Source organism: Pelodiscus sinensis, chromosome 18 (assembly GCF_049634645.1).
Source record: "Pelodiscus sinensis isolate JC-2024 chromosome 18, ASM4963464v1, whole genome shotgun sequence".
In the NCBI taxonomy this organism is placed as follows: Eukaryota; Metazoa; Chordata; order Testudines; family Trionychidae; genus Pelodiscus; species Pelodiscus sinensis.
In genome coordinates, this window is record NC_134728.1 from 12,850,426 (window position 1) to 12,878,055 (window position 27,630).

Sequence of the window (27,630 nt, forward strand, 5' to 3'; positions counted from 1 at the left end):
CCAATTGAGGCCTAATCAGTGCAGTAAGTAGAAAAAAGAAAGCAGCCACTTTGCTGTGTAAACCAAGTTTATTCATAGTTCCAACAATTATTTTTTTCCCCCTTCAAGTTAACATATTGTATTATTTGAGAGAGGAAGGGTGACACAGAACTGTGTTTTGGCCCACTCTTTTGTTGATTTTAATGCTCAGCAAAAGATTAACATGCAGGTAAAGCACTTAACTAAAATAAAAAGCCTTTTCCCATCAAACCTTCTTTGCTGCTAAGGTGAACTGCCATTGAAAAACCCAAGCCAACAGTGGTTTCTTCTTCCTCACATAACTCTGTTGTGAGAAGTAGTGGGCGTTGTAAGCATCAATACAACTTCACCTAAAGTAACGGCCTGGTAAGCAAGAGCTGCGGTTGCTTATTCATGCATTAATGCACTCATCAAGTTTTGGGAGGTGCTTTAAGGAGGACATTTCCCTCTCGCCAATAAAGCTAGTGGAGCTCAGAGATTGCAGGGGCAATATTGTAAATGTGTGCACCAATAATTTTAAAAACCTTAAAAGAATAGGCCGTTACATCAGAAATAAGTAATCTCATCACGACAATAAAAAAAGGCAATTTCCCACATGTGGTATTTTCTTTGCTTCAGAACGGATCAGTGCAAAGTGAGGTAATCCAGGCGCACTATCAGAAAGGACAGGGGAACATTAAACAAGGCGCCGCCTTTTAGAATCTCTCTCCATCTCATCATCTGGAGAGTCTCCAGTGCATCCTAGGGGGGACACCATGTTTAGCAGAGGATCTTCCGATGCACGGCCGAACAGGGACAGCAACAAAGCCACTCCATAGCCAGTAGCTCGTTCGCCCTAGAAACAAAACGCTTTTAATATCGCTCTTTTGCTAGTAGAATGTAAGAGAGACTTTCAGGTAGAGCGCCAAACCAGGACTCTGCGTGAGTTCTTGGGGTGGCATTTTCCAAAGTACTTGTGGGAGTGAGAAGTCCAACACCCTGGGCTGCTTTGGAAAAATCCACCTTTCGTGCTGCTAAAATCTTAACTGATAGCACTTGGTGGAAGAACTCTGAAGAAGTTGGCAGCTGCTTAATAAGAACAGTGGGCACCACACAGACAAAGGAAACTGTAATGCAGAAGTCCCAGTCTAGTGTGTAATGTCCAAATGAACATGCTATAGCATCCTTTACATTGATCTTAACATCAAAGCAAGAACCTATTCTATGAAACTGATCTACAAAGGAATCAGAAGTAATACATGTTTCCTTTATAATAGCAGCCTCCTCTCTCTCTCTCTCTTTGGAACTGTACTCTCTCTTGTTACGGCTGATATGGGTAAGTGGGTGACGTTTACACTCTGCTGTAGTTTAGCACGAGGCAGTGTATAGTTGATTTGCACCAGAGAGAGACAATGACCCCTTGTATTTAGTCTAACCTCTCTCAGGGCAGAGGATCCACAATTCAATACCAGAAAGGAAAATCCAGCTGCACGATTTTGTTTTTTTTAAAGCCGACTGGTTGGCAAGAGAAGAGTAAAGGTGAAAATATCTGCTGAGGCATTAGATGGAGCAGATAGAGTACCACAAAAACTTGATAGGCAGCCCAACTGGGAAGAGACTAAGAAAATTCTGTCCAACCACAATGAAAGATACTGGGCTAGATCACTTAACCACAATATATTTTATATACTCATTTCTTAAACATGTAGAAGGAGCATAAATTGGGTTAAAAATGCCCATATTGCTGCAAATTAGAAATTAGACTAGGTAACAGTCCAAGATTAATTTTTAAATAAAAACTTAAATTAAGCTGCCAGAATAAAGCAGGTATCTTTCTGAAATTGGATTTCTTTGTATAGTCCTTGCTTCTTACAAAAAGTGTTCTTGTCTGTCTAAATCACCCTCATCTCTGTCAGAGAGCCCTGCAAAAAGAGCAAGCAGATGAAATTTCACATGACAAATGAACTCACTCACCGCATGGACAGGTGCTGCAATGTCTATATGGACCCAGACACCAGACCAATCAAAACCAATGTGAGAAGCAATAAAAAGCCCAGCACAGGAGCTCGGACTATTCTCTCTATCCTGGAAAAACAGTAAAAACAAATCAGTTTTTGCTATATAATTGGTCTCTAAAATATTGCTTTTCTAAAAGTAACTTCTAACAATGTCCTAACATTACCCGCCATTGTACAAGACAATGTACAAAACCATCTTTTGTAAAACATTCTTAAAAGCAACATAGCATAACGTTCAGAGGGGTAGTCGTGATTGTCTCTTTCAGCAAAAATGAGGAATCCTGTGGCACCTTAAAGACTAACATATTTATTAGGGCATCAGCTTTCATGGATTCGAAGTGGGCACCACCCCACAAAAGCTTATGCCCTAATAAACGTGTCAGTCTTTAAGGTGCTCGTTGTTTTTAGTAGCTTAAGAATGGCCTTAGTATGTGCTAGGGATGTTAAAATGCGTTTATTCAAATAAACGTGTAACCTCTGAAAATTTCAGCAGTTACATGAGGGGGGAGAGGGGAAGAAAGAGAGGGGGTGGCTCCCTGCGTGCAATACTTCCCCACCACACACAAGCACTCGTTCCTGCCTACCTCTGATACAAAGGCCATGGGGGTGTGGGGGGAGGCGGCATTTAACCATGCACATTAATTGATAAGCCTGGGCTCATCAGTTAATCGTGTACATGGTTACACTTTCACATCCCTAGTATATGCCAGCAAGTTTTCAGGTATGCAAGAGTGAGCTAATGCCCGCTGCTCCTTTTTGGAGTTGCCGTTTCTCCCCGCTCAGCCATGTTTTCTCTTTTTCCTTTGTTAAAGGAACCACTTGTACTTTTACTCAGACAGAAGGAAGGGATTACACAGCCACAATGCATGTGGCAGTTAAGAAAGCAATACAGAATTCTCCATCAGACCAACTGCAACCTCCCTAACATGTTGGCACTTGTTTAACTTAGCTTTATCAAGGTCACCATCTGAGGTCACCACAGCCAGACCTGAGGCCAGGCCTTGCTCCCTTTGTCAAAAATAGAGTTGTTTGCAAGTGTCAATGGTGGACAGGTCTTTAAAACGACAAGGCACATTTGAAATGCAACATCTTTGTATCTTCTAGCCCCTCCTACCACAGGTACATTATGCAGAACGTGCACCGGGAGTGAGGCATGAACAATTCTGGTTAAATAGGGGAATAAAAGATAAAAAAACCTACTGCCACAGAGTTCTTCATATCGGCTACAGCAGAGGTAAATTCACTAAAATGGAGTTCAGGACAATATATGAGAGGATGGACCAGGTCTCCGCAGTTCCTGCCAGCTATAACACAGGCCTTCTCCCAGTCTTCATTGTTGGTGAGGACAGCAGCATGGTATTTCCCTGTGGCAATTCCCTAGTGAGGGATAAGGCACAACCAGGTAGGGTTAATATGGGTTTAGTCCCAATCTCTTTAGCAGACTTGCTGGCTAGAGCAATCTTCTGCTGCCTACTTATTGCTAGAAGTGGCCTGCCATGCAACATGGCTATCAATGACAAACGCACTGAGAAAACGTATCTGAAAACTAAAGAAAAAGACTGACATGTTATAAATAAACAGTGGGGTTCTGGGCATCATCAAAACATTCAACATTTCTGAAAAGAATTCCATTTCACAGTGAAAAAGTCTATCTGATCTAGCACAATGGCAGACACACAAACATCTCCCTGGGTTTTATAGTAGGGACATAAGTGACTAGTTGACTACCCAATAAGCGTAGTCGAGTCACTACTTGACTACTCACTTCCCCTCACCTTGCTGCCTCTGTATCAGAGGCTTGGGGGAGCACTGTTTCTGCGGGGGGAGAGGGGAGGCAGAGGCTCAGTGGGGGACCTTGTGTGAGACGGGACTAAGCAGTCCCGGCTTGCACTGAGTCCCAGACCACTGTGGCTCTGCCTTTTAAATGCCAGGCTCTTAGTACATTTAAAAGGCAGAGCCGCAGCAGTCCCAGAGCCAGCACAACCTGGAACTGCTCAGTCCCAGCTCATGCCTCCCCTAGCAGCTAACACCCTTATCAACTAATCCAGTAGTCAATGGAAATTCCTTATTAACCGCTGATTTGCTTATTAACTGCTACTTAACATCCCTAATTTAAAGCCAACAATCTACACAATTAGCTTATTAACTGCTACTTATCATCCCTATTTTATAGCCAACAAGCAACATGGCTGTATGGTTACATTTCCATGTTTGTTGGTCTAGCAATTAATTATAAATAAGATGGCTAACAAGCACATGCCACTCTCCTAGCATTTTGCGTCAAGTGCAGATAACATGGACATTGTACATGCAGCAACCTTTATTGGAAAGGTCATTTCACCTTACATCTGCAGTTGGGTCTTGATTTGTCCTGAAACCTGGAGCTACCTAGTGTTAGAGTCCTCCAGACTGATATCATAGGGCAGATAGGCAGATAAAAGGCAAGTTTTCAGAAGGCTGCTGTAACATTAGCATGCACCACCCTGATGGGTACAAGAAACATGCTGCCATGAATCTACCCAGTTTCAAAAATGAAGATTAATTCTACCCCCAATCATCCATGACAGATCTCTATAACTACCCATCCACGCTATCTTCTATACAAATTTTATAGTGGTGCAATGATTTTTCAATCAATTGCAGTCTAAAAGCAGTATTTCACTGTCACTTTTTACCTTTCTATTAATATTGTGTATTGTGTATAATATACTCTATAAATCAAGACTTGGTCAAATAACTACCTGCAAATGTTGGGCCAGATACTTAGCTGGTGGAGATCAGCACAGCTACACTGACTTCAAAGAAACTAGGGTGATTTACATCAAAGGCCTGGCCCACTAATCTGAATCTCGTATTGCACTTAGCTCTTCTAACTGCTAAAAAATATCCAGCTTCAGTTATAATGTCCCTGCAACATCAGAGAAACTGTGCTAGGCCAAACACAAAGTTCTCTTACCTGTCCTTACTATGATGATAAACCCTAAGGCTACATCTAGACTGCAGGTTTCTTTTGGAAGAAGCTTTTCCAGAAGATTTCTGAAAGAGTGTCCACACAGCAAAAGTGCATCAAAAAAGCAATCTGCTTTTTCGAAAGCACTCGTGCTTTTTCCTCTTTTCTCTTCTTTCGAAAGAAGTCCCTCTTCCCCATCCACACATGCCTTTTCCCGAAACCGAAAGAGCTCTTTCAGAAAAAGGCTTCTTCCGCGTAGAAAGAGATTTACCAATGTCGGAAAAACCTTTCTGTTCTTTTGATTTTTTGTCAAAAGAACGCAATTGCAGTGTGGACGGAAGTGAAGTTTTTTCAGAAAAACAGCCTTTTTTCCAAAAAACCCCCTCAGAAGTGTAGACATAACCTAAAATTTCACTCCTTCATGCAATGTGTCTCATGTCTAAGAAAAGGGGACGAGTCAAATTTGCTGGCCTGAATTTAGAAACACCCATCCATCCACCATTATTCACGATTATTACCTCCAGCTTAGCAAAGCCCCAGGGACTTCAGTTGGATCAGAATGAGACCACAGAAAACAGCATTTTAAACACTGTTTCAAGTTCTCACAAGGAGAAACCTACAAAACTGCCACTAGCTAATTACATGAGTTTTAATTGTATCTGAATAAAAGTCCATTTTTTACTCAATCATGTATGAGATATAAAAGCCCACAAGGTACACAAACCACGTCAGACTTATGTAGTTATAACTGTAAGATGCTGGCAAAATGTGCCGTATTCCCTGTATTGGTGGCTGGCCCATGTAAAACAGTTGGGGAAACTGTACCTTGTGGGCTGGATCCAGCCTGCTGCTTCATTTCACCCAGCCCCTGCCAAGTCTCCACTCTGTGGGCCAGAAGCCCCAAGCCTGTCCTTGTGGCGCCTAGGCGCAGGGACGAGCAGGGAAACTTCAAGATCTGCCCCCACCCTGGAAACTGCGGCCAGCGGAACTGCGGGGGTAGCACCTGTGAGTGTGGGCAGCGTGTAATGTGCATTGCTGGCTGCTTCCAGGACCAGTGTGGAGCAGGGTAAGCAGAGAGCCTGCCTTAGTCCCGCTTCAGGCCCAGGAAGTAAGCACATCTGGCTGGAGCCCACAGTCCGAACCTGAGCCCCCTCTTGGAACCTGAACCCCAAACCTCCTCCTTCACACCAACATCCCTGCCCCAGTTCAGAGCCCCTTCCTGTACCCCTCACTTCTGCCCCCACACCAGAGTGTAGAGGAAGCTCTGACCCTTGATAAACCCCCTGCCTGGCTGGAGCCAAGCACCAGCTTGCCCCGCTACTGGGAGAACCCCTGAAAAGCTGAATTCCCCCATGGTACTGTGTGTGGCCCAAACTGATTGTTTGTGGGTCAAAAAGATTCCCCGCTCCCGATGAAAAGGATAACAGCCTATTACTGCTGCTAGCCAAGAGTTATTTCTCCAGCTCAAGGTGTAGAGACCTATGGTTTGTAGCTGAAAATGGAAAACCTACAGGCAGTGCTTTTTTTGTGATGGTACTGCCCGGTACGCAGTACTGGCACCTCCAATCAGAGCTCAACAACTTTTTCCCTGGAGTACCGGCACTTTTTTTTTTTTAAATAACAAAAAAAGCACTGCCTACAGGGGACCATTACAGTGCAAAGTTGTCCCCTCCAGCATCCTAGAGGCATTGCAAACAAGTACCTGAGCGCCAGTGAGAGTGGCCATGTCAAGAATGATATCTGCTCCAAGATCCTTGCATGCGTAGGCTACTCCATCAGCCAGCACCAGCCTGCCCTCTGCATCAGTATTGTTGATTTCTACAGTTCTAGGGGAAAAAAAACAGGTTATTTAATACAACGTTTCCACTCCTCACCAACCTGAAGCAAAGAGATTCTACTCAGCAGCTCTAAGATCCAACGCTGCGGTAAAGCAAAACATATAGAGAAAACACATTTACTTCTTATGTGAGGTAAGGGATTCTCTAAAATTCCAGAACAGAGCACATCTGAACAGATAGCATTGGCTTGATCACAGATCCTACTGTCTGCAGGGCAGGGGCCAGCTTTTCATTGGGTTTAGACAGTCTCTTGCACAATGGGGCCAGAATAAAAAGGAATATATACGAGGGATGTTAAAAAGCATTTAATACGGTAACCGCATAGCCGCTAAAAATCTACGTGGCGACACAAGTTACACACAATGCAGGCTCTGCAGTATGAAGCTCAGCTTTTTACGACGGAGCCCACAGCAAAGCCTCCCTGGGAGCTAGGCCACCAGCTCCTGCCTCCCCAGGACCGGAGCAGGCAGCACTTGCCTGTCCGGCTCCCAGGGAGGAGGCTTTGCTTTGCGGCCGCAGTGAAGCCATCTCTCCGGGAGCAGAGCCGGCAGCCCCCGGGGAGAGTGGCGAGACAAAGCACTACTACGCAAGTCTATGAAAGGGGCAATGCTTACTTTCCTGAGTAAAGGACATGGATGTCATCAGGTCTTGTTGCATTAGGCCCGACAGAATTTTCAGCCAAGCAAAAAACAGCATGAAGATTGTCTTTAAAGCCCTGTAACAATAAGAGGAGAGCTGCATTTCAACATAGGGTACACAGTCATTTATTAGGACTGAAATCAGTGAGGGGCTAGGGATTTTAGCTAGAACTAGTACCATGAAATACATTTATCACATGCAACAATTGGCAACGAACGGCTTCTAGCCTGGAGCTGGTATGAAGATAGGGAAGCTCATCGGGGCAGAGCGTTTTGCTCTGTGTTTGTACAGTGCCTAGCACAATGGAGTCTTAATCCATGACTAGGGATCCCAGGTGCTTTGGTAATACAAACAATTAAAAAGACAGTATAAAGATGGATAGATTGTAGCTTCTGAGTTTTAAGTGAAGAGATAATAAGGAACCTAACAGAAGGAAAACAGACATACTGAGAAGAGAGAACGTGTGCGTGTGCGTGCGTGCTAGGTGGGGAACCAAAAAGCATTTGCCAGCCGCACCAATCACTCAGCTCAGCCTCTTTCCCTCTCGGGAACTTAAAGTCTAGTCTCCTGCGGGTTTCATTTATGCTGGTCTCATTTCTGAGGGGCTGGCTGCCATGCCCTGCTGGCAGTCTGTGACATCCAGGTCAGACTAGATCAGGGCTACTCAACTTTGGAAGCCCCGGGGCCCTAATGATACTCACAGCACATGCTGGGGGCCGCAACTTAATGCATTTACCTGCAAATATATATGCAATTATATATGCAAATAGCTTCTTTCCCACTGACGGGCATGAATGCAAAGATTAAGGCAAGACTACACAACACAGGGGCCCCATTTAAGTAAGTTCTGCTAATATTAATAAAATGCAATATTTACCAAATTTCCATCCATGTGACAGCACTTTTAATGAGCAAAGACAGTCTGGGAATTTAACTACTAAAACACACATCAACTGATGATCATTAGACTGACTTGCCATTGTGGAGTGTGTTCCATGCTCAAAGGGTCCCACCCGCAGGCCACACGTAGAGCCCTGCATAAACCTAAACCACATTGTGGGCTGCAAACAAATGGGCTGTGGGCCACATGTGGCCCGCAGGCTGCATGTTGAGTAGCCTTGCTCTACAGGATGTAGCAGTCTCATCTGACCTTCAGCTCTCTGACATCAGAATTCAAGTGTCTTCTCTTCAAGGTGTCTGCATCAACAGAGCTGGTTGAAACTTTGTGAAATTTGATTCTTTGATAAAAGTAAACGAGAAGTTTTTTGCAAATTATTTTTGCTCTTTTTGACTAGTTCTAATTAGGGTCAACCCAATCCAAAACCTATTCAAGTTGACAGGTGTCTTCTAACTGACTTCAGTGGGCTTTGGGTCAAGCCCCAATTAAGTACAAGATCCTTATACATAAAACCAGAGTACTACTATATGAATTAACAGTAGCACAGATTTTCAAAGACATGCTGCTGCTCATGTTCAATCTCAACACAGCCCTAAAGGCATGCTCAAATCCCTGAGATTAGGGACATCTGGGCCAATATTTCTAGCTACTTAAAATTCTGTAACCACGTATAAAAGATTCATAAAATAAATCCTTTCAACATGACAATTATAAAGACTTGTTACAAAGTAGGCTTTTATTTTATAATGCTTGTGTTTTCCATTATTTTTGTCTCAAGTGATACTACACAGCATGCCCAGAGGAGCTGGCGAATTATATATATTTGAAGAGTAAGTATGTGGATTTGTTTGTGCAAAATAAAGTCATACTTACCTTACCGGGTGTTGCTTTCTGGGTACTGGTTAATCAGTGCTTGAAAGCAGCCCCCACCTGCAGTCCCTCCCCACTCCCCGATTACCTACAGATACCAACATTTGCATAAACAATCCCACCGCTTAAATTAGCTGAATGCACTACCGGAATATGCTGGGTGAAAGGTTTAAATAATCATTTTTGTTTTTCCATCAGAAAAAAGCCATGACTATTATGATTAGAGTTCATAAAAAATATTTGCTAACAAAATTAAAATCAAGTCACGTATACAATTGTCATTTTAGTGCAAAGAAAATTTGTACTGTTACAAATCACAAAATAATTCAAATTAGTTATGGAAAGAGTAAAGGAAGCTTTATGAAATTCTGATTCAAATGTACTGTGTATGGTAATAATTCAATAACATGAATAATGTTTGATGTTGAAATCCTACAAATGCAAAACTGTTCTTTGACTTCCCTTTTGCAAGCACATTAATAAAAAAATTCTATTACATGTGTTTAATTTCTTGAACTTTCCTATCAGTGTAATCTACACAAAATGACTTTGCCTGGTCAACAACGGGCCTTGCCTGCTAGTAATTCATATTTTTCATTCCCCTTTTTTCGCTGATTAATTTCCATTTTGTTTTTTTTCTGATTTACAACCAGTTTGTATTTTTTTTGGTTTGGTGACATTTTAAAATATCACTGTTTTCATGTATGCAACATGCTGAGTGCCCTGAGATGGAAGAAGGAGGTGCTATTTAGAGGAAGGAAAGGAGGAAAGAGAGGTGCCAGTGTCTTAATAAATCTGCTTTCATTCCCTTTCACAGTTTTCAACAGCAGCCCCTGCTTTTAAAAGGAACAACTGCCTGGTTGTATCAAAGGTCAGCTTCACAAGGAATCTTTTGATAAGCTTCACCTGCTAGAGATGCTGGGACTTGCTGAGCCAGCTCATGGTCTTAAGTCCAAAGGGCTAAACTATGTTCAACTGGCTCTTTGTACTTTGTAAACTGAAGCCAACAACTATTCCTACAAATGGACAGCAGCAAGGAATCATCAAATAACCTCACGCTTTCCAGAGCTGGGGTACTTTGCAAATAAAGGGATACATGAGACACTGCCAACGCGAACCCCTGGCTGTTCTGCACACACACACACAAAGTACTTTTCTATTCATGTTACAGAAAAGGAATTCCCCTGGGGAGTTGCACATTTACTCCTCTGAAAATGAAATGCAGCTATGCGAGTGCTTAGAAAGGTGGACATTCCCAAACATGATCACATGTCCCCTGACAGATGACTGAGTCCTGTTGGTTTCTCTTGTAGATTCTATGCTGCGTTTGAAATACCTCAAATCAGTAACTAAAATGAATACTCCCCTACTGTCCAAATTACAACTTTGAAGAAAGCTTCTTTTTGGATTTATTTACCTGAACTTTATTCTATATTTTAAAACTAAGCAACAGAATCTCAGTGTTTACAATTATATAGGCCTGGATTTTCTGAGAAATACAAAGAAGTTTTCAGGCTTAATTTGCCTAGTCTAATTTTACTGTCGTATTGCACAGCTCCAGTAACTGCGGATGAAAATGACCAGGCATTTACATGCACATTTATGATGACTATGGGTACAACTATAGTAGGGGCTTATCTAGACTACGTGGAAGATTCAAAAGAGGATATGCAAATTCCTGAATTTGCATATCTTCTTCCAATCTCACTTTCAAAAGTGGAGCTTTCAAAAGTGAAAGTAATCAAGAAGCATTTTTTCCAGCAACTCCCCGTTTTTCAAAAAGCTGCATAAACCTCATTTTTTGAGGAAAAGCAGCTTTTTGGAAAAGGGGGGGTGGGTTGCCAAAAAAAAACGTGTCTTAATTACTTTCACTTCTGAAGCTCCACTTTCAAAAGTAAGATCAGAAGATGATCTTCCCTCAGAATTTGCATATCCTCTTGTGAATTTTCCACGTAGTCTAGATGAGCCATAGTTAAACATAAAAAGCTTAGGCCGAGGAATAAAACAAAATCCAGTTGTCAGGCTGACGGCATACGTGGCTTTTGTCATCTCATCAAGCACTGTGAAAATTCTGCCTTGTCCTTTGGAATTGGGTGTGTAGGATTTAAATGAACGGGAGTTACAGAGCTAGCAGCTTTGCTTGAGACAGTGGTTTTCAAACTCCGGGTCATGATCCAGTACAGGGTTGTGGAATATCCATTACTGGGTCTCTCTGTTTGCTGATAAGGAAAACACCTGATGCTGATTAACAGGGCATGGCAACGCAGGAAGAGAAGAGCAACATTCTTGCATTACTGGATGCTGCTAAATCAAAGATATTATTTTGCTACAGGAGCTACCGACAGTTCTGAAGAATGGATATGACCCAAAGACTAGAATCAATGAAATCTTCAGGCTGCAAGCATACTTAGCACTTACACATCGACTCCAATTTGGGAATGTGGTTTCCCGAATTGGGGCCCCAGTGCTTTACAAAATCCCAGGACCCCAATAATGTAAGTAAAACAGCAAGCTCCCCATTTTACAGGAGACAGGCACCGATGTGTAGCGAGTTGTCCAAGGCTAGTAACAGAGCTTTGGAGAGACAAGGAACATTGCACTAGACAAGACTGTCACTTCTTGGCAATACATGAAATTAGGCAAGAATTCCAATCTAAGTTATGTTGACTAAGATTTCACTTACTTGCTTTACCGTGGCTTTGAAGGCACCCAAAATAGCAGCTGCTCCACCACAGTCACGTTTCATGCCAGGCATAGTGGTCTATTTAACACAGAAATATGTATGTATGCGCATGTATATAAATTCAGAAACATAGGAGACAATCTCAGTTTTTATTCCTTGTTAAAACTAGAATCTCAGAGACAACCTTAACTTTGGTCTTGTGACTGCTTGTGCACAGCACACAGATCAGGAGGGTTTTTCACTCTGGGTGAAATAATTATTATTACAATTACTTTACAAGCTATTAGCTTTTGCTCTGCACCTTAAGCTCATTACCCAAAACCTATGTTATTGCTAACCCACTGAAAATGAACAGCTTGAGCTTTTTTCCTAACAAGTGAAGCTTTCACAACATGATCTGCACACCAGACAAGCCATATTTTATGTTAAAGGTAGTCAATTCTCCAGCCACTATTTCTGTCGGGATCACAGGATCCTGTTTACCCCCGAAAATACTAAACTTCTGTTGCTATTTCAGTATATACTCAAGAGGCTTCAATGTTCCCTGTGGGCCTGACAACTAGTGTCCCCTGGAAACTAAGCAGTTACCCAGGAGAGAGTCAAATGCCACCCAGCTGATTAGCAGAGCACCCACAGCTGGCAGCATATGTTTCTAATGCTGGTTCACATCTGCACATGCCTTGGTGTACATAACAAAATTTATTCCACACATGGATGAAAAAAATTAGAAGGAACACTGCTGACAACATGAGTTAAAGTTGATGGGAACCTTTCCATTGACTTGGAGGGGCTTAAGATCAGGCCTTGGGTTCAGGAACTGAGTCTTCAATTCTGGCTTTGTTCTGATGCTGCGAGCTACTGAGGGAGCAAAATATCAGCCATTTAACTGCTTTGCCACATGTCCCTACATTCAGAATCTTGCCACTTTCACCCTTTTAGCTTGTTTACAGACATGCAACCCCACAGATGGGAAGGACCTAAGTTTTTAACGCACAGAAAAACATCTCATTTTCCATGGATGTTTCTCACCTAAATTATCCACTTCAACTAGCAAAGGTGCAAATAGGACGCTGGGGACATCTACACGGAAATGGGAGCTGTGACTGCAGCACATGTAGACACACCTGAGCTAGCTCTGACCCAGCTAGCACAAACAGCAGCAGTTATGCCACGGCCCCACAGGCTTTGCATTCAGATCCTGGCTATGTTATGGAGCAGTCCAGGCTGCGGAACATGCTGCTGCAGCTTAGCTGCTCTTGTCATCTGACACAGCCAGACGGGAGCTAATTCGGACACATCTACATGTGCTGAAGTGTAGACAGTCCCCCAGCCACATATTCTATCTACAGACATGGCATGTACATACCTTTCCCTTAATGCTGAGGCCTCCGGTGTCATACACAATACCTTTCCCAACCCATGCAATGGTTTGTGTTGCACCTTCCGGGGTGTGGCTGAGTACTGCTAGGGCAGGGGGATGTACAGCTGCTTTGCCGACTCCATAGATACCTGGAAAAGAAAGATTGAAAATCCCAAGCTGTTAGGGAGGTGTTTGGGGTGGAAGGAGAGGATGGGGAGGGTGTATAACACTGTGGTCTCTTTGAACCTGCCCGGGGTTACATGAGGCATTTCAGGGCTATACCATTGTGCTCAATCTGTATAAATAACAAAAAAGTCATAATAAGCTGCACGCTATCCTGAAATAAACTGAAAATGACAGAGCTTTCAGCAAGACATACCTCCAAACCCCTTCTCGTTCAGCTCCTCGCCACAAATAATGCTTGGAACAATCCCAAGATCCTTGCCAACTTTTTTGATTTCCTTTCAGGTCATCATAGAAAAAGAATATATAAAACAAAAAAAGTTACCAAAGTCAATTAGAGTCGGCGTGTGCCTTCCCACAGCTAAAGTTACCCACCCACCCTCCCGTTGCGTGCAAAGCCATGAAGCAGTCAAGATCTCGGGCCTGATGCTGATCCGATGATTGTGTAATTCTTCTGACTTCAGTGGAGATCCCATTGATTTATGCCAGCGGGAAGGCTGAATTTGGCCTTTAAGTTCTGACAGAAGGGTTTGTAAACAGGAAGGCCAACCAATCTCCACAGAAGACACTTTTCCCATAGCAGACCATGATGAAAGAGAGAAATCTATGCTCTCAAATGCTCTGCATAGAATGGTGAAATAATTTGCTTATACGGCTCCTTTCACCCCATGGCCCCAGAAACATTTTACAGTGGTAAGCGAACAGCATTCCCTTTTCACAGAGGGGAAACAAATGCAAAGAAGCTAAGGGGCTCATTTCCAGTAGAGGGCAGCACCTTAGAAATGGGAGCTGCAAGCATTCCATATCCCTGAAATATCAGCCTGTCCAAAAATCACAGAGCAGGCCAATGGCACAGTCAGAAAGAGAAGAGAATCCAGCTCTCCTGACTTGTGATCTAACTGTTCGACTAGGTTTTCCTCAAACTCAACAGTAGCTATTGAGTTGCACAAGGATCAAATGTTAATGACCAGCCTGTTGCAGCCTCTTGGGAATACCTGCCATCGTTCCCATTGCAAAAGACTTCGCTGAGAGAGGCCAGCATTTAATCTCAACCATGACATTCGAAACAGACTTCCAATAGCAAGGCTATTATAAGGTGTACCAACCTCCAGGAAGCTGCTAGTGTTCATCTCATTGCACGGGGTGTCCACAATGCGTGCCGCCAGCCTCACGCCTTCTGTTGCACTTGTCAAACACTAGAAATACAAGAAGTGAAAGGCACAGACAAATGAGAGTCGGCTGACTAAATGCACAACTCTGCACAGAAACGGGGTTCGATGTAAAAAGCACAAGATGTGCAGTTCCCCCATTCTCAACTGCAACAAATCCTTGCTCAAGTCCCACACTATGACACTGAAGCTACAATTAATTATGCTGTGCCGTAATTTCTAAGGAAAATGAATTTCTTTCCAGCATGAGCTGACAGCACAATGTAACAGTATTTTCACTGTCCTACTGAACAGTCACACCATACAATGCCAAGTGATGAATACAACTGAGAGGGCATGAAACGGATTCATATAATAAACAGTGAGCTGCTTATACCGGAAGCCTGTGGAAATGATATAGCCCTTTGGAGAGGAGGCAGTGGAGTTGATAAACGCTGGAGGGTCCATCTCAAACTGGCCCACACAATGAAGCATCCTGCCTGGTGAATTGTGTATCCAAAAGGAAGTACATGACACCAGCACTCTGGGATGTGCACTGACCACCTCTTATTTTCTGGATTGAATTGACAGAGTGAAATCCAAGCCTCATTGAAGACAATGAGAGTTTTTTCACTGAATTCAGTAGGGAAAAGGGTGTCAGGATTTCACTCTAGGACAGTGGTTCTCAAACTTATTTGATCGTGCCTCTCTTTTTTGTGTCCATAGTAGTTTACAACCTTTCGTCACCACCCAGATACATATCCTACTAAAACCAAACATGCAGCTCACTAAATATTTAAAACGGTCATACAACAGTTCACACAGAGATATTTAAGTGTATAACAATACCATGCCACCCTGACTTCTGAACTGCTGCCGACAGCAGCACTGCCATCAGTGCTGGGTGGCAGAAAGCAGCAGCTGCTGGCTGAACGGCTAACGCAGAAGGCAGTACTGCTGCCAGTAACGTCTCATGTCCCCACATATTCACACTAAGGATGTGAATGTTTAACCAGTTAATTGGTAAGCCTCATCCTTAATAGGCAAGGCATACCGATTAAAGTTAACTAGTGTGGGCTGAAGCAACCCCTCACATGCCGCAGACTGTGGACAGGGGCTACGTTAGCTGGCGGGAACAGCCTCTGTCCATGGAGGGCCCGGGCACCCCACAAGCAGGGGTTGCTCTGGTTAACTAATTAAATGGGATTTTACATCTCTAATTTGCAGCCTCCCCAGGGGGCTCATCCCCCAGTTTGAGAAGCTCTGCTCAAGAGGTTGGTTTTGAGCCATGAAGCTCCAAGTACAGGCAGTCCCCGGGTTACGTACAAGATAGGGACTGTAGGTTTGTTCTTAAGTTGAATTTGTATGTAAGTCGGAACTGGCGTCCAGATTCAGCCGCTGCTGAAACTGATCAGTTTCAACAGCGGCTGAATCTGGACGCCAGTTCTGACTTACACACAGATTCAACTTAAGAACCCCAGGCATCCCCAAGTCAGCTGCTGCTAAAACTGATCAGCGGCTGATTCCAGGAAGCCCGGGGCAGGGGCTTCCTGTAGTCAGCCACTGGTCAGTTTCAGCAGCGGCTGACTTGGGGACGCCTGGGGCAGAGCAGCTGGGGTGCTGCTGGGTTGGTCCAGTAGCGCCGCCGCTCCTCGGCGCTACTGGACCAACCCAGCAGCACCCAAGCTGCTCTGCCCCAGGCGTCCTTATTCAGCCGCTGCTGAAACTGACCAGCAGTGGCTGAATCAGGACACCTGGGGCAGAGCAGCTGGGGTGCTGCCGGGTTGGTCCAGTAGCGCCCAGAGCAGCGCTACGGGACCAACCGGCAGCGCCCCAGCTGCTGTACCACAGGCGTCCGGAGCAAAGCCGCGGAGCACGGGGGCAGCGGGACAGCCCAGACGCGCCGTGGCTGTCCTGCTGCCCTCAGGCTCCGCGGCTTTGCTCTGCTTTGCTCCCCGTCTCCCTGGTCTGCAGGCCAGGGAGACGGGGAGCAAAGCAGAGCAAAGCCGTGGAGCATGAGGGCAGCGGACAGCCCAGACGCATCTGGGCTGTCCGCGTGCTCCGCCGCTTTGCTTCCCGTCCCCTCGGTCTGCTGGAGACCAGGGAGACGGGCCCCGTTCGTAACTGCGGATCCGACATAAGTCGTATCCGTGTAACTCGGGGACTGCCTGTAGCTTGGATCCAGCCTGCCTGCGTTTGTTTTCATTACTCACTTACTTTCTCACTTGGGGGTGGAGAGCAAGTGCTGTTACACAACTGCACCATATTTTCAATGAAGAAGGAAAAACAATGACAGAAAAATGTGGAAATAGCAGAGGTGATTAATGATTTCTTTGTTTCGCTTTTCACCAAGAAGGGTGAGGGTGACTGGACACCTAGCATTCCAGTGAAAATGGGACAGATTCAGAAGTTAAAATAGGGAAAGAACAAGTTAAAAATTACTTAGGTTAAATGTCTTCAAGTCATCAGGGCCTGATGAAATGCATCCTAGACTATTTAAGAAGCTGACTCAGGTATCTGAGTCATTAACTATTGTCTTTGAAAAGCCACAGAATGTGACAGATTCCAGAAGACTGGAAAAGGGGAAAATATTGTGTCAATCTATGAAGAGAGAAATAAAGACAATTTGGGGAGTTATAGACCAATCATCTTAACTTCTATACCAGAAAAAATAAAAATAATTAAGGAATCTGTTGCAAACATTTGGAAGATAATAAGGTGTTTGATACAGTTTTGCAAGACTTGCTTATTCATAAATATAACCCAGATGGAGTTACTACTAGGTGGATGCATAACTGCTTGAATAACTATTCCCAGAGAGCGGTTGTCAATGGTTCACAATCATGCTGGAAGGGTATAACAAGTGCGGTTCCACAGGGATCAGTTCTGGGTCCAGTTCTGTTCAATACGTTCATCAATGATTTAGATATTGGCATAGAAGTTTGCAGATGATACCAAGATGGGAGGGGTTGCAAATGCTTTGGAGGATAGGATTAAAATTCAAAATGATCTGGACAAACTGGAAAAATGGTCTGGGGTAAATAGGTGAAATTCAATAAGGACAATAAGTACTGCATTTAGAAAGGAACAATCAGTTCCACACATACAAAATGGGAAGTGACTGTCTAGGAAGCAGTACTGCAGAAAGGGATCTAGGGGTCATAGTGGACCACAAGCTAAATATGAGTCAACAGTCTGGCCCTGCTGCAATAAAAGCGAACATCATTCTGAGATGTATTAATAGGAGTAGTGTAAGCAAGACATGAGAAGTAATTCTTCCACTCTACTCCAGTGGATGCCTAATCAGCATGGAGTATTGTGTCCAGTTCTGCATGCCTCATTTCAGGAAAGATGTGGACAAATTGGAGAAAGTCCAGAGAAGAACAACAATAATTATTAAACTCTAGAAAACATTACTTATGAGGGAAGACTGAAAGAACTGGGTTTGCTTAGTATGGAAAAGAAAAGACTGAAAGGAAATAACAGCTTGTGAAATCCCATCATTAGAGATTTAAAGAGCAGGTTAGACAAACATCTGTCAGGGATGGTCTAGATCGGGGTGGGCCGTTAAGTGGTCCATGGAACAGATGTACTATAACAGGGTTAAAGGCCTTGGTGCCCTGCCAGATGCTTTATTTACCTGTGTATGTACAAGTATGGCTGCTCATAGCTCCGTTGGCCATGGTTCATTGTTCCTGGCCAATGGGAGCTGTGGGAAGCAGTGGCCTAGCCCACATTACTTCTTGCAGCTCCCACTGGCCAGAACGGCAAACCGCGGCCAATGTGAGCAGTCATACCTGCAGATACGCAGGTAAATAAAGTGTCTGGTGGCCTACCAGGGCTAACCCTGGTGAATCACATTTGGCCCATGGGTCATTTATTGCCCATTCCTTGTTTACATGGTCCTTGGTTCTGCTATGAGTGTAGGGGACTGGACTTGATGACCTCTTGGGGTTCCTTCAAGTTCTATGATTAATCCATGATATCATAGCAATGACACTTAGAACTTTGGAAAGCCACTTTAAAAAAAAATAAAGACAATTATGCTCTACTCTCAGCAATCTATAAATACTTCTTTGCCCCTCTCACAAAACTTGATTGGCCAGAGAGTCATCGTTTTGTAACTCTCAGGCCAGGGCAGAAGGAAAACCATAACCTACACAATTTGTAACTGTTCTTCTGATGGGAACAACGTCTGCTCAGTGACACTACTCAATCTTGGCCTCCTTAGCTGCATCACAGCCAGAAACATGGATGTAGGTTCATCCAGCATAATGTTTAGCCGTTGCACTGGATTACCTGTGTTAAGTTTCAATCTGTATTGAACTGTCAAATTCCAGACCACTGAACAGAGTACTAAGACAATGTCAAGGATAGAATGCAATGGGAATGCTACTCAGTGAGAGCTTTGATTAGTAGTGACCGATCTAATCAAGTGATATGCTAAGTTCATACTGTGTAACACAAACCTGCAGCTCATCTCTATTTCCCCAGTGTCTCATTTCTGTCTACAAAGCTTCACTGGGAAAATAAAGTCAATAGATGATGTAACGTCACATGTAAATACTAGGCATAGTGCATATTCTGGCCCCCGAACATTCAGCTACCGGTGACTTCAATGAGAGATGCATATATAGGTAACCAATGATAGAATTCAGCCTCATAAAAACAGCATAAACTTACTGTAACCTCCTTCGCCTGGAAACATACACACATATCTCATTCAATGCAAGATTAGGCCAAAAGTTAAAACCTATTTCTGGCACGTAAGGTAAACAGAAGTGAAGTCTCTCTATGTGAGGTGTTTGTACAGTTCCAAGGACATAGGAGTCTGACCCCTGATTGGGATCTTTTAGTACTGCTGCAAAATATCTACAGCATTACCAATTCTGAATGCTACAAAGTTACATTCACATGAGCGGTAAGAAAACGGAGTTGATCTGTGACCATTTCTTATCTTGGGTGCAATAGCTATTCCACATTTACTAGATACGGAACAGTAATTGATAGCTGTGTAGCATTTCGGAAAGAAAACTGGGCTTTGTATGCATGGTGCAATGTGACACCATGCAATGTAACTGAGGGAAAATCCGTAGCTTACTTTAAGCGCTGACACTTCTATAGGCCCATTGTTCTGTCCAACCAGGAAAAACTCCACAGTTACAGTTTTCTTCTCTGTGCGCCGAGATGCACTGGACCGGTGTGTGAACAGAGGGAATGCCCTGGCTAAAGCACAAGCTGAGGCAAAGACTTCGGCGCGCTCACAGACCATCTGAAATACAAGCAGGAAGAAAAAGGGGTCATAACAGGTTGAAGAGGATAAAACTGGATTATGGGGTCTGTTAACTTTGATAGACGTACCAGGGACAGAAAAGAGGAGCTTAAGCCTGGCTTGTACAGACAATTTCCATTAGGGGGTAACTTTTTTCCTGAAATAGTTATACAGTACTGATGCACGCCCTCATGCAGACAGGTATACTGGGATAAAAGGGCCTTAGACCGGTGCAGCTTCCTCCACTTCCCATGCCGGGAAGAGCTCTCTCGCAGGACCATTTAGCACTTTTCTCTATATGCAAGTACGTCCATGCAGGAGAGGGGTGTTGTACTAATTTAATTCCACTGATATAGTCAAAGCATTTCAACTTTAGAGCATGGTCAAGGCTTGGAAATGGCCCATCTATATTCCACACACACTGGCAGGAAATTACTACTACAGGAAAGACTAACTATCAACTTCTGGCTCCTGAAACATGCAGTAGGTTCTTGTCGTTTACAAAAGGAAAGCAGTGGAAAACCATTTTAGAGAAATGTTAACTCAGAATGAACAGATTTAGACCAACTGGCCTCCCAACTAATTTTTCATGTGACAAATGTAAATATCCTAATACTTATCCAGAGAAATGTTTTATTACTGACAGTTACCTGGAAGTCACCATTCAACTAGTCTGCAGGTAATTCTTGTCAAATTAAGAAGTCTCCCCTGTTGCACCAGTTTAACTAAATTCTTATCTAGACTAGGAAGTGTGACATTAGTGGGTTTTATCTAACACATTTGAAGAGTCTAGTGTAAACAAGGCATGGTGCCTCTAATTTGTCCTAAGATGGTTGTGTAACATGGATTAAAGGCAAGTGCCTGCTTTTACATTAAACATTTAAAACACGCTTGCTAGTATGTCTTAATGTCACACCTTGGCTCCTCGTCTAGACAAGATGTCCACGGCTGCAAATATTTCGTTTGGACTCTTCGTCCAGATGCAGAGTGCATTACGTTACAATTTAGCTTAAATCTGTTTTAAAACATCATAAAAACAATTCTTCAAGCGGTTTAGTTAAACTGGTGCTCACAACATCTTGTGCAGACTAGCTCTTCCACTTAGTCCTTGGCCATGCCAGAAAGTTGTACCACATCATGGTATGTCAGGGATGCTGTCAGGGATGGTGTAGACGGAGCTTGATCCTGCCTTGAGGGCGGGGGGCTGGACTCGATGACCTCTCGAGGTCCCTTCCAGTCCTATTATTCTATGATTCTATGTCTACACTGAAGCTGGGAGCATGCCAACAGCAGAGTAGCCAACAATCCAGGAGGTCCAAGCAGGTTTGTACTCAAATGGTTAACTTGAGCGCCAGCCCATGCTACTCCCCCAGATATGCAGCTTTTTGGCACATAAACTTCAGCTGAGTACCAAGTCTATCTTCTTGCACCGAGAAATACCTTCCCAGCTGGTATTAGACAAACCCAGTAATTACACCAGTATAGTTCTGTGTGTCCAATCAAGCCCAGCATAGAAGCAGCCATATTGCTATAAAGGTGCTATATGCCAGTATAGCTACCTCATAACCTCATATGGAAAAGATAATAAGCTATATCAATCTAAATCTTTATGACTGTGTCCACACTTGAGTTTTTATTGCTTTAACTGTTTTGGCATTAAAAAAATAAAACTCACCCTCCCTAACTGAAATAGTTACACTGATAAAACGGTGGGCAAAGATCAGACCTTATTCTACAGATCAGACTTCCTCAAATACAAGAAGATACTTAGCTTGGCTTTTCACCAAAGATACTTCCTGAGTGTCACTTACAACAATACATCTGTTGGTGCCTCCTGGAAGACAGTTTCGAACAAGGCGGGTGATGAAGTGAGCTGCAGATGGGCTATTGTGTCTGCTAACCCTGGAAGGTAAAGCAGCTACTGTGGCGTAGTTCAGGTACAGGGGACAGCTGTCGGTAGGATTTGGATTCAGAGTGCTTAATGCAGCCTGCCATATCTGAGAGAAGGAGAAAGGGGAAGCGATTAAAAGTAAAGAACTGCAATACACTTTTCTATCACCCTCACTCTTGATATATCTGATGAATCCCTATCTGTAGTATGAGAGTGGTAAGGTACAAACAATGCATCTGAGTTTAAATGCTGGGTCCGTTAGTATCCACATGCAGGCAATTTTTATTGTGTTTTTAACACACAAAAATTCGTTATAGGGAACCTATTTGTTAATCAGGAAGGTACATGCTACTTTCCACCACAAACATCTCTCTGTTCCCTTCTCCTTAGGCCAGTGATTCCCAACATGTTTGATACTGGAGTTAGTGGGGGGAGGGGAAGCTATAGGGCCTGGGCTCACATTGTCCATTCACAAACTTTTGTTGGACCAGAAATATTTTATTCACATATTTGCATATTCATTATGCAAATATTGAATATGCAAATAAAATGCTACTGGCCTGCCAAAAGCCCCGGCCTCCAGAGTCCCCCAGTGCCAGTCCTAACCCTTAGAGCCCTCACCCCTCCACTACCCTCCAACAATAGCCACTGATCCCAGAATCCACTGCACCTCCGTGCCGGCCTCCCACCCTCAGAGCCCCCACCAGCAGATGCCCTGAGTGCCAGACTCTAGTTTCCAGACCTTCACTGCCCCCCAACCCCCCCACAGTGTCAGCCCCTAGTCCCCAATATTAGTCTGGCCCCAGGTTCCAGGTGGCACTGCTGCTTTGAAGCACCTCCTTCTCTTCCCCCCACTTGCTGCCTCTTTCTGATAGAGGCAGCAAGGGGGGGAGGAAGAGGCTAGTTGACCCGCTAGCATTTGCTTATTGGATAGTCGACTAGTTGTTTACATCACTAATAAAAAGCTGGTTTGATTTATTAGTACAGAATATACATCTGTTTCACTTGGCCATTTAATTTTAAAAAAAGAGATAAAGGCACAGTCTAGGGCATGGGTTCCCAAATTGGGGGGCATGCCCCCTTGGGGGGGGGCGTGAAGAAATTCCAGGGGGTGCACGAGGTGACCCCCGCGCCCGGTCAATCTCTCTCCCATAAGTTTTGCTACTATTTTTGGTTTTTGGCCCTGGTCAGTTCCTTTTTTTTTCTCAACAAGTTTTGCTGCTATTGGGGGGGGGGGGGGGGAGGAAAGGGGAGGGTTTCTCAAAAATAAAAAAAAGGGGGGGTGATGCCGAAAAGTTTGGGAACCACTGGTCTAGAGACACAAGACAAACACATAGTCAAATAAAAAATTGCCATAAATTTACCAAGCTAAAAATTAGAATGCAAAAATATTTATGATTGTCCTGTCATTTTTCAAGTAATTAGGAGCATAAAAAAATATAAACAGACCCACACATTCCATCCAAACAGTCAGGGGGTGGGAACAGGACACATCTCAACCTTTTCTAAAAATGCAATTTAGGTCTCAAGCTTGCCATTTGGCAAGCAACAATGTGTATATCAATAGAAAATGTTTATTAAAGCTAATGTTTAAAATAAAGTTTGCATTACGCAAGTTACACGAGTCACGTTACACAAGCACTGTCCATCTGGGGTTAAGCTTGGGTTATGGGACATTACAAGTTTTGGTTACAAAGTTCATAACCAGTATTATCGCAGTATTATTGGGGTGTGTGAGTTTTTACTGTATCCTCCCTAAAATACCTGTGACCTCAAAGCAACACATAGCATTCAAGTTGCATCAGTTCCCTACAGGCACATGGCAAATCCCACAGATCTCCCAGCACTGCAACAAGTTCCTGCCAGAAACTGCTGTTTTAACTGGGGAAATGACCTGCCAAATGTCTCTCTGCTGGGGGGGCGGGGCGGGATTCCTTTGGGGAGGAACCATTTTAAAGTTAATTTGAAGCATCATTCACCAGAGGTGTAGCAAGGGTGTTATGCACCTGGGGGCAAAGGAAAAATTTGCGGCCGCCCGCCCCTCCCCCCCCAGCCACTATGTGGCACGGCCCCGAACCTGGTGCACAGCTGAGGGGAACTTGTACCGCATCTTGCCATGAGCAAAATGAATTTTGTGCTGTGCATGAGTACTGAGTTCATGGGGCTTGTTTGGATGTGCCACTGTGGCACCCAAATTATTAATAAATATTTTATAAACCTTTACCTTTCCTCTCTGCTGCCATGTCTCCTCCCCTTGCTCCATCATCTCTCTTGGTGCCTGCTGCCCCCCAACCCCTCACCCTCCTCTGCTGTCCTGACTCCTGCCCTTCTCACTGCCCTCAGCCCTCCTGCAACCTGCCTCCCTCCATCAGCCCTTCTCTCTCCCCCATGCCCATTCATCCAGTAGCCCCACTCTGATCATGTGAGCTACCCCTCCTCATCCCCTCTTCTAACACCTCCCTCTACACACCTGCTCTGCCTCTCTCCTCTGGTACTGGTCCCTCCCCTACAGGTGTCTGCCCTTCTCCTTCACCCCTGCTTCATCCCCTGGCACCTGCACCTTCCCTTAGCCCTGCATCCTCCTGGTGCCTCCGGCTTCCCTCACTGCCCCTCCCCCTTTTTCCCTGATGCCCACCCCCTCACCACTCTCTGCCCCCATTCCCCTCATGCCCCTGTGCCCTCACACATGACTTGCTCCATCCCCACCTTTCTCATGCCCACCCCTTCTTTCAAGCCTTCTCCCAGCACCTCCCTCTCCCCCCTCTAGATCCCAATGCCCTTATCCTCTCCTCTCCCAGCATCACCCTCCCACTGACACCTCCCCTCCTGCCCTTTTCCTCATTGTCTCCACTTGGCCCCCTGGCATTTCTCTCTCCTCAAGGCTGTCCCTTGGTGCCTTCCTCTCCCACCCCCTCCCCCTCTGCACAAGCCCCTTCTTCTCCCACCTCTTTCCCCTACTTTTCCCCCTTCCGTACCTTCTTCCTTCTACTTTGCGGGGCCAGAGTCTGCGCTCGGGTCCCAGAAGTCCCTGGACTCTGAACTGGGAGCTAGGCCACGCGGCACAAAGCAGCGCCGAGCAGTTTTAAAGTCCCGAGCCGTGATGTCACGTCACGTCATGCCATGCCTGGGCGTCTCCCCGGTCACCTGGAAACGCCGCGCATGGCGGCAGCAACAGCCGGCACTGTGCACCGGCAAGGGGGAGCCGACAATGCTGCATACTGCAGGAATGGTCTAGGGCCGGGGGAAGACGCGCGGGGTGGGGGGGAGGGGAGACCCAGTTCCAAATACTGCTGGAGCACTGGCACCACGAGCCCATTTAACTCGCCACCCATGAGTGTCAGGTGGGCCTGCGCAGCATGCGCTTGCTCTCACTCCAGCCCAGCGCCCCCTTACCGTGGTGCCCGGGGGCAATTGTCCCCCCTTCGCTACGCCTCTGTCATTCACTGAGAAGCAAAGGATTTTGCTTTGTGAGTTTCAAGGAGACATTGAAAATCTCAAGAGCCCTCCTTCCACACAATACCCTGTCCCCTGCCCCAGTCCCCAGAACAGGGGCAGCCCTCCACTAGGGATGTTAAATATTGGTTAATTGAATAGTTGAGTAACCTCATGAATTCTTATTCGTTACTCGACTATTCTATAGTCCTTGGGGGTGGGGCCAGCAGCCAGTGCAATCTGACCCCACTCCCGAGGAGCCCCCTGCCACTCTATGGCAGCAGCACAGGGTGCTAGGCGGGAGTAGGTCCCTAAGGGGAGCCAGTATAAAACCATCTCCCCACATGGACTGGCTGCTTGTTGTCCTGCACTGCTGCCTCTCACACAGGGGTGGCAGCAGCCCCTGTCCGGGGGAGGGTCTGAGCTGAGCCAAGGTGCCTGCCTGCCTGCCTACCTCCTAATACACTTTAAATGCAGAGCTGCAGCGGGGGTAGGTCCCAGACCCGTTACAAGCCAGTGCTGAGTCAGGCTGCAGTTCAGCCTACTAAAAAAAGCTACTGGCGGGGCGTGGGGAGGAGAAAAGGATGTAGTCTATAGCATTAACCTATAAGCTTCTGCTTAATGGTTAATTGGCTACCCTATTACATCCCTATCTCCCACGGGGATGCAAAGAAGGAAGGCAACCTGACCACAATCTCAGGCAGGGCACTGAGGCTCCCTTCAGCAGAATCTGCTCTCAAGCCATCGGAGCTAGTCGCTTCCAAGTCACAGCAACCTACTTCTGTTCAGAAACCACATGAAAGCGTCCCGTCAAACACCCTGTGATTTGCTGACTTCATGCAGCCTCCCCGCCCTGAAGTGGCAGCTGGCCCTACTGCAGACCTAGGAGAGGAGTGCTCAGCAATCCTGACCCAGCCCAGCCTAGGAGATGCTCCGATACCCAGGATAGACACCAGTATTCCCTGTAAGCTTGTTCCCTGCTCAGGAGAAATTCAACTGCTGCCCAGCTGATTAGCACCCACAGCTAGGTCTGTGCTTCTGCAGGTGGTGCACATTCACACATGCTTCAGTGCAGATAGAAAAATGTATTCTGCACATGGAAGGAAAAAATCTGCACAGGGATGGAACAGATTAGAAGGAGAGACTACTCCTAGAAGGACCGTCATGCCAGGTATACCCCGAAACGGGGCCTATGCACCCTGCATCCCCAGGACACACAAGCCAAGCCCCAATCAGGAGGCACTTTCAGGCCTCCAGAGTCTCCCTCCCCACACACTCATCGCGCAGGCTGCCGGGGTGATTAATGCGGGGAAGGAGCGAAGGGGAACATTGCAGCCTTCGCTCCCCTGGGGGAAAGCCAGCTGGGGGGGCGCACAGGGCACCCTGCGGCCCTGGAGGAAAGGGGCCGCAGCGGAGCGGGAAGGTGCGTCCAGGCAGGCAGCCACCCCGGCTGGGGAAGGGCCGGCGGAGACCCACAGCGAGGGGGCGGACGGCCAGGGACCCGGAGCGAGCTGCTGGGGGGCAGGGAGGGCGAGGAGTCGCGGCCCCGGCCCGACCTCACCTCCTCGGTGACGCGCGGCTGCAGCTTGCCCCGCAGCTGGGCCCAGGGCAGGCGGTGCAGGTTGCTCAGCTGGCCCAGCACGAGCAGCGGGCGGCTCTGCGGATCCGCCTCCCCGGCGCTGGCCTGGAACTCCAGCTGCACGTTCGCCATCTTCCTGCCCGCAGCCCCGGCACGGCCCCGGGGCGCCTCCCCGCGCCGCCTGCCTCGGGCGCCCCGTGCGGCCGCGCCGCGCTCAGCAGCGCCGGGCCCTCGGGCAGGGAGGCGGCTGGCTGCGGAGGGGGCTCAGACATGCTGGATTTCCACGTGTTTCCAGCTGTCCCGGGGCCAAGCGGCAGGCAGCCCCTCGCGCGCCCATGGGGGGGAGGGGGTTGGAAAGCGCCAGCATCTGTAGAGCCCTGCAATTCTGCCGGTATCTGCTCTACATTAGTGGGTATCCACCCCACCCCCGTCAATGCCCATAGCTGCGGCTCATTTGGGGGGGCGTACAAAATTTTGTATCCACGCAGGGTTCTGTGCATCAGCTGGGGAGTGGCTGAGCTTTTTGCACCTTTGCTCATGGGTTAAAGAAGGGCCTTCCTGTGGAGAGGGTTAGAACCATAAAATACTAGAACTGGAAGGGACCTCCGGACATCATTCTTATTTATTTTATAGATTTGCCCTTTTCTAGTCTTCTGGAATCTCTCCTGATTGCCCTGATTTTTCAAAGGTGATAATTTAAGGCTCATCTACCTCCTCTGTTAGCTCCTGGAGTATTCCAGGATGCATTTCATCAGGCCCTTGGGTGACTTGAAGACATCTAACTTTTCTAAGTGATTTTTAACTTGTTCTTTTTTATTTTAACTTCTAAACCTGCCCCATTTCCATTAGCATTCACTATGTTAGGCAGCCCG

The 27,630-nt window shown here is 45.8% G+C and overlaps 1 protein-coding gene across 1 annotated transcript; it reads right to left on the minus strand.

The window, feature by feature from the left end:
- Positions 1–49: 49 nt before the first annotated feature.
- NPEPL1 (aminopeptidase like 1) lies at positions 50–26,960 on the minus strand. Its single transcript, XM_075901134.1, has 12 exons — positions 26,741–26,960; positions 21,668–21,853; positions 19,686–19,856; positions 14,543–14,632; positions 13,633–13,714; positions 13,260–13,402; positions 11,894–11,971; positions 7,418–7,518; positions 6,668–6,791; positions 3,216–3,392; positions 1,972–2,082; positions 50–853 (listed from the first exon to the last, which is right to left on the minus strand). The coding sequence occupies exons 1-12, from the start codon at positions 26,888–26,890 to the stop codon at positions 695–697; spliced, it is 1,572 nt and encodes a 523-aa protein (XP_075757249.1). The 5' UTR covers positions 26,891–26,960; the 3' UTR covers positions 50–694.
- Between the last annotated feature and the right edge of the window lie 670 nt (positions 26,961–27,630).

Bases quoted from the DNA above. Each gene is read 5' to 3' on its own strand.
- NPEPL1 (XM_075901134.1), bottom strand. From the start codon at position 26,890: ATGGCGAACGTGCAGCTGGAGTTCCAGGCCAGCGCCGGGGAGGCGGAT. The intron at 19,857-21,667 runs GTAAGTGACACT...CTTGTATTTCAG, and splicing joins GCACCAACAGATGTATTGTT to ATGGTCTGTGAGCGCGCCGA. The intron at 2,083-3,215 runs GTAGGTTTTTTT...CTGTTTTTCCAG, and splicing joins ATATGAAGAACTCTGTGGCA to GATAGAGAGAATAGTCCGAG.